This window comes from Pundamilia nyererei, unplaced genomic scaffold (genome assembly GCF_000239375.1).
Source record: "Pundamilia nyererei isolate P.nyererei 1_Seehausen unplaced genomic scaffold, PunNye1.0 scaffold00228, whole genome shotgun sequence".
Lineage (NCBI taxonomy): Eukaryota > Metazoa > Chordata > Actinopteri > Cichliformes > Cichlidae > Pundamilia > Pundamilia nyererei.
Window position 1 is genome coordinate 255,145 of NW_005187629.1, and position 11,597 is coordinate 266,741.

Genomic DNA, 11,597 nt, shown 5'->3' on the forward strand with positions numbered 1-11,597 from the left:
AAACTGAGGTTATTGTACTCGGCCCTGAAAAGCCTAGAAATATGGTATCTAAGCAGATTCTTACTCTTTAAGCATGTGGTTACAGAGTAAGCATTTACTAAGCATTTAATGTTGTGATTCGGTGCTATATAAATAAAACTTTAAATTCAATTTAATTGAAAAAAGAGACACTTAGTTCTTTAGCTGAATGTATGAAAAATGCCAAAGATATATGCATGTATAAAACTACATTTTTGCACCAACAAGTTGAAAAACTATCAGTAAATAAAAACCTGCCACATCTCAGCCTGTTGTGCAGTGTGTCCTTAAAAACAACACAAATGGACGACAAAAGAAGAAAGCCTAAAATCCACCTACAGCAGAAGAACTACATTTAAAAGTTATATCCTTTAAGTCTTTACCTTACGATATAAAGCACCTTGAGGCAACTGTTGTTTGATTTGGTGCTATATAAACTGAACTGAACTGAAGCTTTGTATAAAGTTGTGTTGTGGCTAAAGCTGAAGTGTATAAGAACAGACTGTGATGGAAGGTGTTAGCCTGGGAGCTATGCATGCAGCACTAACTGACAGCAGCAGAGTCCCTGTGTGGGCGTTTACATGGAGGAATCATTCTTTACACTTGAACTTCCCTTCACCTCCTGTCCCCTCTCCCCACCTCATAACACCTCAACAGCAGAATGCTGTTTCACACATTCACATTGTCGTGTGAAAAACTCACCATCCACAGCATGACCAGCTGGAAACCCATTCACCCTGAAAGTCCATCACAAAGCGCTCTCTCTCTCATACATGATAACTCTGGTTGTCAGAAGCATTCTGCAAATGATCAAACGATGACATGAAAATGTAACTTACTCTAAAAGCAGCTTTGCACAGTGCTTTTAAACAGAAAGCTGAGCAACACACTGGTGTCCAAGGTACATCACAATATGATATATGTCACAGTGTTTTACATTAGTGACTATTATCAGGGGAAATGTGACTTGGAGCCTGGAAACCAGCAGAGTGTGCCCAGTAACTCTGTCACCGAGCACAGAGTGCACATGACAGCTGAGAGGTGAGGCTCGGACTAGACTTCTCTGTGACAGCTGTGCACAGCACAGACAAATATTCTTCCATGAATTTTTTTTACAGATATAAAGATCCTACGTTTGCATCCAAAGTACTCCACTTGACCTGTTGAGGCTGTGTGCCTAATTCCATGTGACCCACCTTACTACACAGACACACAAAACAACATCTGGAAATGTTGTTTCAGGTATTTTCTTGTTCACTGTTCAGCTTTTTCCCAAAATAACAGGCTACTTCCAGGAAATCCAGCTATTTATACGCTAATATTACCTCGTGTTTGTTTTAGTTTTTTATTCATTTGAACTGAATTTGAAATGTAGTCTTTAGTATTCATATTTTAGTATAACAATATATTTGATATTGTCTTGTTGATTTTGAGAAACTGTAATAAAGCATTCCTTTTTTTTTTATCCCAATGTAAAGGTCAAGGGTCCTGTTTGTCAAAAGAAAGAAAGGTAGGGCCTGTTGTTGGCCCCACCTGCAGCTAAGGTGGTGTCACCTGGTTTGTACTAGTCACACTTCACTTGTAAAGAAATGTAGAACAAATCAGTTTTGCACCTTTATGAATCTGTAGACATGGGAAGAGAGACACTGATCCTGGTCTTACTGCACAACAAGGCTGAAAAAACAACCCAAGTATGTCTTTAATTGTATCCTAGAGATTTACCTGGTGCGCTACAGCCAAGCAAAAGTTAAAGAAAAGTCTTTTTTTCTAGCAGGCCGTGACGGGAGATCCGATTATACGTCCTGGCTGTAATGGTGATAGCTGCCGCACCTTCCACAGGGGTGAACCTCAGGGCGCGCACAGTCAGCCAGAACAGAAAGATCCATCCGTGTAATGCTTCGCTGTAAAAACAGCAGCCAAGCTGTCTCTGTCAGGCTGAGCGCGCACACGCACGCTCGCACACACACACACACCCCTTGTGAAGTTATGGCAGCTCGTAAAAACAAAGAGTCCAACCGCAGCGGCTCGGCTGACGAGGATGTTCTCTGCTCGGTGTTTACTCTGCGTGCAGCAGCGTAACCTGGGAATAACCCTGCGTGTGACCCGTGTTTGAACCCACTCAGAGAGATATCATTTTTATAACACGCACACGGCAGGACAGACTGACGGCAGGTTAAAGTCTTCTTCGAGATTAGAAAGCGGCTGAAAGAGAAGCCGCGCGTCACCGCGCAGCGCAGCTTCCACCTTCATCTCTGATAGTCACGTGCTGCCTTATTCACGTATTGACTTATAATTAAGGCAGGAGGGTAAGCCACAGCGGTCACAGGCTATGAAAGAAAAACAACTCGGACCTTTAACTATGAATGGCACCCACGGCACCCACGGGGAGAGGGATTAAGCGCCGCTTTTACATTTTCTGAAAATTGGAAAGGTCATTGCTCCTGAATGCTCGGCGCATGATTACCGCTCCTACAAGCGGGGCTTAAGCCAAGGTAATGAGTGTGTAAAGTAGCTGCTTATTGCCAACAAAGGCGTCTTGGGACTTCCATTGTCTCGGTGGGAATCATCACCTTTTCTCAGTGAAATCCGCCGTGGATTGTGTGCGTGCAACAGGAGGTAGGGACTAAAGCCGTGGCCTCTGGAACAAATGGTGAGGCGAGTCGGCCAGCACAGGTCGGAGGCGGGGCCGAGCAACACCCACAATTAAAGATGAACTTTGCGTGAACTAATTTATCGGAGGGAGGAGAAGGTAATGGGCTGCCCACGGGCTTGCCAGCCTATAAAAACTGCGGCTTGGCACACCGGAGTCCCAGACGCAGACTGAGCTCCACCTGAAGTCTTCACCGGGCCCACGAGACGCTGCAACATGGTCGTGAATGCACTGCTGACCACGTTCTTGTGCACCGTAGCGCTTCCCATTCTGCTATTCCTGTTGGCCGTGAAGCTGTGGGAGATTTACACGCTCCGATGCAGAGACCCGACTTGCCCTTTCCCGCTGCCCCCCGGGTCCATGGGCTTGCCTTTCATTGGAGAGACGCTGCAACTCCTCCTCCAGGTAAACGCTGCTTCTTGTCATCACGCGGAGGATGAAATATTATCTTCAACTTCAGCGTGAAAGTTTGGGTTTCCCGGAGCTTATGGGAAGTGTAGAATTAAAATGAACCCACTGTCATAAATGTGTTCATGTATATTTAATGTATCGTGCGTGAGGGTAAAACCATCCAGTTTGTTTGCGTGGCCATATGTTCACAGAGGAAAACATTTCTTCGGATGAAGCGGGAGAAGTACGGTTACATCTACCGCACACACCTGTTCGGGAACCGCACGGTGCGCGTGACTGGCGCGGATAACGTCAAGCAGATCCTCCTGGGGGAGCACAGGCTGGTGTCCGCGCAGTGGCCCGCTTCTGTTCGCGCGATCCTGGGCACGGAGACGCTCTCCAACATGCACGGAGCTCAGCACAAGACTAAAAAAAAAGTAAGTTACTTTGACCTTTCCGTAGAGGGAGCACTGGCTACATCAGGTTTGCGTCCAAACTCTGAACAAATGCGTCTCCTCTCTACAAAAACCGGGAAACTCGAGCTCGGTCACTTCGGTTCTGTTCAGGTTTGTGACATGGCACCAGTTTGCACCAGTTTGCACCAGTTACCTCCAGGTGCTGAAGCTCAATATCATCATGCCACGGTCATATCTGTCACACTGTACCTCCAGATTTGACAGCTACTGCTGCAGTGTCATTGTAGTGAGTTTTGTTGCTGTTTTGTTTTTTAAAGAAACTTTCTGTCATTTTATGAAAGCAGAGACTTGATGTCCTCTGACACAATGTAGTTTGTCTTTCTAATACCAGGGTCATCCCATACAAACACATTCTCAGAACATTTTCTGTCTCTAATTTGTTTCAGAATCGAAAATCGTTTAGAATTTAGACTTTGGTTTTTGCAATCTTAGCTTCATATCAAACCCTCCAGAGAATGCTCCATCCACCTACTTCCTGCATGTTTCTGTTTGTTTTTGAAATCTGTGGCAGTGTTTGAACATGAATATCTTGAACTGTAAACATAAAAGCCCCAAATTCTCAAAAGAGTGAATCAGGATCCGTATTTTGGGACAGCTGTATCAAAACGTTTTTGCTAGTTGGGGTCCTGTAAAGTCCCACATTTGAGCACATAATAAAGAGAGAATCCAAAAGACACCCAGTGATGGTCTCTGAAAGGTCTATAGTTGTAGTTCACAATAATGCTTACTTTTTCAAATGTGAGGGGAAATGCAATTTTCATTTAACATTGATTCTGTTTAAGCAAATATGCCAAGTTTTACTACAGAAATAAAAATGTCCATAGATGGTTTAAAGCAGTCTCTGAATATAGCGGAAACCCGTTGAATCGCACGTGCGACCCACATTTCGGCACGCACTGTGCCTCGGAGGAGTCTTATAATTTAGGTTAAGCTTCAGATGTGCTGAGGCATTACAGCTGCAACAAGCAGTGATGTAAAACATGCAAATAATTATAGTAAAACTAAAGAGTAACGAGAAGTAAAAGCCAGCTGAGCCGGGATCAGGTGAAGGCGTGCTGAATGTCACAAGAACTGTAATAAAGCAAAATGCTGGAAACTGGTCGGCAGGCTGTTGGACCCCAAATGTTTTTGCTTTATTCAGCGAGGTGTGGTCGAGGTTTTTTGACCATAGCATTTTTAGACCAATTGGATTTTGTCGAGCAGAAGGCCCACACGGAGTTGTGCACCCCACACCACCCACCCTGCTTTTGAAACCCAGCTTGAATGTTTCTGTTTTGATAAAGCTTCAAATCAGGACTCTAGCAGGTGATGCTGAACCAGCTTAGTTATGCTGCTATAGACTCATTCCTCTTTCATGTTCTGCACGTCTTTGTCCTCAGTCTCGCTGTGGTCTCTCCTCTTCGCTCTAGTCTTTCCCCCTCACCCCCCATTTGGTCGCAGGTCGTTCTACGTAGCTGCTTCTGTGAGCCTGGATCTGTTGGCGATCTCTTCCTGTTAAAAGAGTTATTTCTTTGCACATCTGCCAGGAGCTTGGCAGGGGGAATAATGTGACAGTCTTTCACAATATAAAGTGCATTGAGCTGGAGCCATATCTAAACATTAAAAGTCGGACTTGAGCTGCTTTGCATTTGTCTGCATAATTATTCTGAAACTGCTTCCAGATGCAAATCGTCTTTTTCAAGTTTTGCTAACACACTGACCTGGAATCAGTGTAAATGAAGTGATGTCAGCTGCTGATTTGTCGAGCTGTAATGTTATTTGTGGCATATTGCCTAACTAAAAACATTTAAGGACAGAATGCTTGTCTTTGACACGGCACTGAGGTGAAATGGTCTCACTAAGTCTGCTCTTCCATCATCACTCCTGTGCCCCCTCAGGCTATCCTGCGCGCCTTTTCCAGGGAGGCTTTAGAGCTCTATATCCCCATTATCCAGGAGGAAGTTCAGGCTGCAGTGCAGGAATGGCTGGCAAGTGACTCCTGCGTGCTGGTCTACCCAGAGATGAAGCGGCTGATGTTCCGCATTGCCATGAGGGTCCTGCTGGGCTTTGAGCCGGAGCAGATTCAAACCAATGAGCACGAGCTGGTGGAGGCTTTCGAGGAAATGATCAAGAACCTGTTCTCTTTGCCCATTGATGTGCCTTTCAGTGGACTGTACAGGGTAAGAAGCATGAAATGCCAATATTTTAAAATTGTACAGTTAGTCCAAATAATAGCAAAACTTTACAGACAAGATGAAATCGTTTAGGTCTTCTCTCGCCTACCCTCATCTGATGTTTTCCCCTCTATTCCCACCTTTCCTGCTTCCTCTCCTGCAGGGTTTGAAAGCAAGGAACTTCATCCACTCTAAGATTGAGGAGAACATCAAGAAGAAGGTGCAGGAGTCAGACCAGGAGTGGAAACCCAGAGATGCCCTGCAGCAGCTCATAGACAGCAGCAACAAGAACAAAGAGCCCATCAGCATGCAGGTAATGAGGAGGTCACCTGCTGCAACGCACGTCTGCAAAACCGATTTCTGTCCATATGAGCCACTGTAAGTGTATTTCTGTTTGCAGGCCATCAAGCAGTCTGCCACAGAGCTGTTGTTTGGGGGGCATGAAACCACAGCCAGCACAGCCACCTCTCTGGTCATGTTCCTGGGTCTAAACCCCAAAGTAGTGCATAAACTGAGACAGGAGCTCGAGGACAAGGTAAAGCTTCTTTACAAGGACTGTTTTTAGCTTATTTTGTAAAAACAAGGTCTGGACTTTCATACCCATCTATCACCTGGTGCTGAGCTTTGTCACGAAATCAATCAGTGTAGAGAAGTGTCACAAACCACGGAGGCCCCAGAAAAGTGCAATCAAACGATGAGTTTATTAACACACAGGAGAAAACATCAACATATGTCTTCTGACCAAAATACATGTTGTGGACACTTATAAAGCAGTGGGGTACACGCCCCCCCATGGCGTCAATGACAGATTAAAATAGGTTCCAGACATTAGTCACAGTTAGTCGTACATCTTTAATGGCTATAAACAGACATAGAACTTCTCTTCTCTATAACACCTTCCGCCCTCAGAGTATGAGGGCTGGTTATCGCCTCCAGTCATCTGTTACCAAGTAGAATAAAATGCAACAGCTGGAAACATTTGGGCCTCTGCTCAGGCCTATTCCTAGATTATATGTGTTATATGTACTGTGAGCATGCATTGCAGTTATCCTTCTATGTTCTAGTTTCCCTCAGCATGGATCACCTGGACAGTCACGCCAGTGAAGCTTAAAACCCTCAATGACCCGAACATCAACTCAAAATAAGCGCAGATATGCAATGTGTATAAAATACTTCTGACCGTACTTGTAATAAAAGTTAACATAATGGAAGGATCCTCAAATGGACATCCTCAATAAACAGCTGTAATGCCGTATCAATACTGTGAGAAACATTATTAGATGGAATAATGCTGTAAAGAATGTTATCAATGCAGTTATGATGCAGGTTATATGGCAGCTTTGACTTGTTGTGTAATAACAGTCCCGAGTCTTTGCTGTCCAGTCTGATGCTTTAGATTTCCCAAGACTTGTATTTCTGGTTAAATTAAACTATAATAAAGTTACTTTAATAATTTTGCACATCACAGAACTACTGTGGAGCTCCATCCATACTGAAGCTTCTGAAGAACCTCAAGTGGCCATCAGTGGTTAGCACTGCTGCCTCACAGCATCGAGGCTTCTGGTTTGAACCCCACTTGGAGACTTCTTCTGTGGAGTTCTTCCTGTGGCTGTGTGGGTTCCTTTGTTGTGCGCATTGACTAAGCTTAGAAAACTGAGGGAAAACAAAGACGGGCAGCTGACTTTGCAGCTTCACAGAACAGTTGGATATCGCTTTCTGTGTTCAGGCGGCGCAGGGCATGGACCTACAGAGCCTGAACATCGAGTCCTTGGAGCAGCTGAAATACACAGGCTGTGTCATCAAAGAGACGCTGAGGATCAACCCTCCTGTGCCTGGAGGCTTCAGAGTGGCCCTCAAGACCTTTGAGCTCAATGTAAGCTGGCAACAATTTCATAAGTAACATGAACACGGAGGCTTTTAGACTCATGACAGAAGCGGCTCACTAATGATTTCCACTTGCCTCCTCAGGGTTACCAGATTCCCAAAGGCTGGAACGTCGTCTACAGTATCTGCGACACTCATGATGTGGCAGAGATCTTCCCTGACAAAGAAGACTTCCAGCCAGAGCGCTTCATGTCCGATCCGTGCGCGGACTCCTCCAGGTTTCAGTACATCCCCTTTGGTGGTGGCTCCAGGATGTGCATTGGGAAGGAATTTGCCAAGGTTCTGCTGAAGGTGTTCCTGGTGGAGGTGGTAACAAAGTGTCACTGGACTCTTTTAAACGGGCCTCCAACCATGAAAACAGGACCTACTGTCTATCCCGAAGACAATCTGCCAACCAAGTTCACCAGCTATGTACAAAATTAAACCGAATAAACATCTCAGATTTATTTTTATTTTCCCCAAAAGTCATAAAAGATTTGTTTGCAGACTCACTCACATGAACAGGAGGATGTTCCTTTTAGCTTGGTGTCAGTGTTTAAGCATTAACTGTACATAGTGTAGATTACACAAGAGCAAATTTTATATTCTACTATTTATACTTTGGATTTGTGTTTATTCTTTTTCTTGAGCTGAGCAAAATGAATGAGAGGCACTCTGGACCTGTGAGCTGTGTCTACAGCACTGTACATATTTAATGTGTCTGTTAATATAAATATGCCTTTCTGTTGGACCTCAGCTGATGTTTGGGTTTTATTTAATAAAACAAATTTGCAGAAGCGTTTGTTTTTCGTCTTTCACTGAACCAAAAGTGATCGCACATGTCTGGTTAGATGCTGTTGAGTGTCTGTGCACCAGTAAGCTCACTATGCTACATGGGCTTTTGTAATGTCCATGATGCTGGTTGTAACTCTGGTTTCGAGTTATTATATAACAGGTTCAGCCTCCTCCATGAGTGCATAATGAGGCAGAAAATAAATCTATGGAAGCACAACTGAAAGTCATCATGCATATGTAGACTGTGGATTTTTAGTTTGACAAATGTCGTCTTTTATAAAGTTAGACTAAAAACCTGGCCCAAAAGTCTGACTTTAAAATGTAATGGGATTACATCGTTTAAACCAGTATTCTGTCAGCGTCTCGTAAAGGTTGACTTCTCAGTGCTGGTTCAAGGTTTACATTTAGAGACTCAGAGCTGGAAACAAAACTCTGCAGCTTTGGGATATTTCCATGTTCCATCATTTTCTCAGTGATGAGCCATCCTGCTCCAGCATGTTAGACATGCTCTTATGCTGGGATGCTTCTCCACCAAAAACTGCAAAGAGGCTGTCTTCTTGCCGTCCAGTGGTCATTAATTTCCTCCTTGTACACTCTGGGCTGGTGGAGTCCAGATGCTGTGGCCATAAATCATCTTTCTAAACGTGTTTAGGTCATACTTTGGATTTAGTCTCTTTTCTCTCTAACACCTGATTGTTATCCTTGAAAACACTTGACTCTGACGTCAGCGTAGAATCAGCTGTTCATCAAAACACACTTCCTTCTAAGAGATTTCATCTGTCATTCATTCAGACAGAAATGGAGTCATTTCTTCCAAACCCTCCAAATCGTCGTGTGCATAGAGAAGTGATTGAAATGACATTTGAACAGAAAGGAAACACCACATATCCCAGTTCAGGCAGATATGTACACTTTTTAAAAACATAGTTTTTGTGTTTTCTGCATTTGTTAGCGTCTGTTGTGACTTCGCTCAGCCAACACAGTCTCTGCTCCGTCTGTGGGTGCAGCCCTCCTGCCATGGCCATCCTTCCACTTATGGTGTTTCTAGGCAGAATTCCTCCAGCCTGTCTTTTCCCACATAGTGATAATCGGGTCTCCTTGGATTTCTGCAGTGTCCTGTGCTTCCCCCTGTGTAACCAGTGTTTCTCTGGGTGCCAAAACCAGCTAATGTACTAGTATTACCAGTTCTCTACCTGTCTGCCCACTTCCCACCTGCCTCGTCTTGGACATTCTGGGGACCCTTGGAGAGATGAGCCTTGGTGTCATCTCTCTAAGTAGACTGTTGCGATCAAATGCAGCAACACTTATTCTCACGTACCAGGTCCTCCAGTACCCTCTGCTCTGCAGCAGACCCTGTAGAGTTCCCTCAGTTTACAGCCAGTCCCTCCTATTCCAACAAACAGTTTAAAGCTGCTCTCTGCATCTGGTTTAACCAGACTGATGACTAATACCAGCTCACTGCTGGTTTACCTCTGACACACAGTGCTGCCTCAATGCTTTGCTTTTACATACAATAAATGTAGATTTTTATATATTCATTAAAATGTGGTTATTTTTATTTATCTCAATTTAAACACATTTTTTTGACTATTTAAAATTAATTATTTGTGTTTTCTATTCATAGACTGTATATAAAAGATGGACACAGACACAACAATGCCACCCATCAGCTGAGAGCTTCTGAAAGTGGACATGATGAAACAACACACTGAGAGGTCGGGAACTTTCACTGATGTGTTGCATCGTCTGCTGTATTGTCCTTTTTTGCTACTGCAGTGGACCCAGCAGAGTGTGTTTACGCTTATATTATTCAAAATGATTGAGACTGAAAATCTATCAGCAAAGTGTTTATCATAGTCACAGATTTCAGACTTCTATTAAAACCCGACCGTTTCTGCCTGCTGCTGGCCGTCAGGAGGAACACCGTTTTACTTTGGCTCGATTTTTTTAAAGTTACATCTGATACAATTTATTGTAAGATTGCATATTTTTACATTGAAATCCAGGGAATGTAAAACGTCTGGGTTAAAGGCAGAAACAGTGAGTGTGATGTAAGAGTGATTGTAAATGTAGTGATAACACAAACACACACCTCTTTATCAATTGTTGCGAGGAGGAAAGCAACAGAGGAAAAATCTGGAATCCATACAAGCAGGCAAAGCAACGATGTGCCCTGATGACCCTGGCAGATGAGCAGCCAGAGGGTGAACCAGAGTTCATACTGGTTCACTTTCAGGGCACCAAGCCAGTAAAGATTTACAGAAGAAGAATAAAAGCAGTCCAGTATCATAGCATTCATGTGTCTTCACTCATGATAACAGACTGTTAAAGGATTACTGTTTAAGTGTGTTTATGCCAAAAAGTGAGAAACAGCAGCTACTGCAGCCGACATTGCAGACGATTGTTCGAAGAACACATTACGAGCTAGCAGAGGAGCTAATGATCAGATTATCTGGTTAGCACAGAGAGTTCATTGTGCTTAAAACAAATGCTAACCGTTTTGAGCACTGATCGAGAGGATCGTAGTCTGAGGAGTGTCTGGACCAGCTGCTCTCAGAACTGCACAAGCTTCTCAGATGAAACGTCTTCAAGGAAACTTCAAGAAGTCCAGACGCTTTTCTTTCTAAGCTCCTCGAGCTCTTTTGCATCGCCACACCTCACCTCCTGGATCCTGACACCCCTCAGCAGACATTTTGAACTTTGGTACATTTATGTGTTTAATCCATGACTTTGCTTTACAGCTGCTCTTTTCTCTCATGTTGTACTACGTGAGGGGAAAAGAAGCACAGCCACTGGCTCCTTCCACACACCCGACCAACGCCTCTCACATCACGCTCACAGGACCAGGACCACGCCTCAAACATATCTCCTGTCATGTATCTATGAATGCTTTCCTGCACTGCACATCGTGTGCTCTCCCCTCGCCTTTTCTCTCTGTATCCCCACTATCACTACCAGTCAGATGTGGTCATCTGATTTAATACTAGAATTACGATTCCTTCGCTTATCTTACACGACGTGTTTCTTTTGGTTGTTAAAGGTAAATTTCTCCAAAGACAATAAACTCTGGTGTAACATACACATGTTACATACAAGGTCTTAAATAATCAGGCCCCATCTTATCTTAATGACCTTGTAGTACCATATCACCCTATTAGAGCACTTGGCTCTTGCTCTGCAGGCCTACTTGTTGTTCCTAGAGTATTTAAAAGTAGAATGGGAGGCAGAGCCTTCAGTTTTCAGGCCCCTCTT

At 43.9% G+C, this 11,597-nt stretch overlaps 1 protein-coding gene across 1 annotated transcript; it reads left to right on the forward strand.

Annotated features, from left to right (window-relative positions):
- The first annotated feature begins 2,316 nt into the window (after positions 1-2,316).
- Positions 2,317-8,347, forward strand: cyp26a1 (cytochrome P450, family 26, subfamily A, polypeptide 1). Its single transcript, XM_005748728.1, has 7 exons — positions 2,317-3,073; positions 3,271-3,495; positions 5,412-5,693; positions 5,851-6,000; positions 6,088-6,222; positions 7,414-7,560; positions 7,656-8,347. The coding sequence occupies exons 1-7, from the start codon at positions 2,885-2,887 to the stop codon at positions 7,992-7,994; spliced, it is 1,467 nt and encodes a 488-aa protein (XP_005748785.1). The 5' UTR covers positions 2,317-2,884; the 3' UTR covers positions 7,995-8,347.
- The last annotated feature ends 3,250 nt before the right edge of the window (positions 8,348-11,597 follow it).

Excerpts from the sequence above, each read along its gene's own strand:
- cyp26a1 (XM_005748728.1), top strand. The coding sequence starts at position 2,885 with ATGGTCGTGAATGCACTGCTGACCACGTTCTTGTGCACCGTAGCGCTT. Across the intron at positions 6,001-6,087 it reads AAGAGCCCATCAGCATGCAG|GCCATCAAGCAGTCTGCCAC; the intron begins GTAATGAGGAGG and ends TTCTGTTTGCAG. Across the intron at positions 7,561-7,655 it reads TCAAGACCTTTGAGCTCAAT|GGTTACCAGATTCCCAAAGG; the intron begins GTAAGCTGGCAA and ends TTGCCTCCTCAG.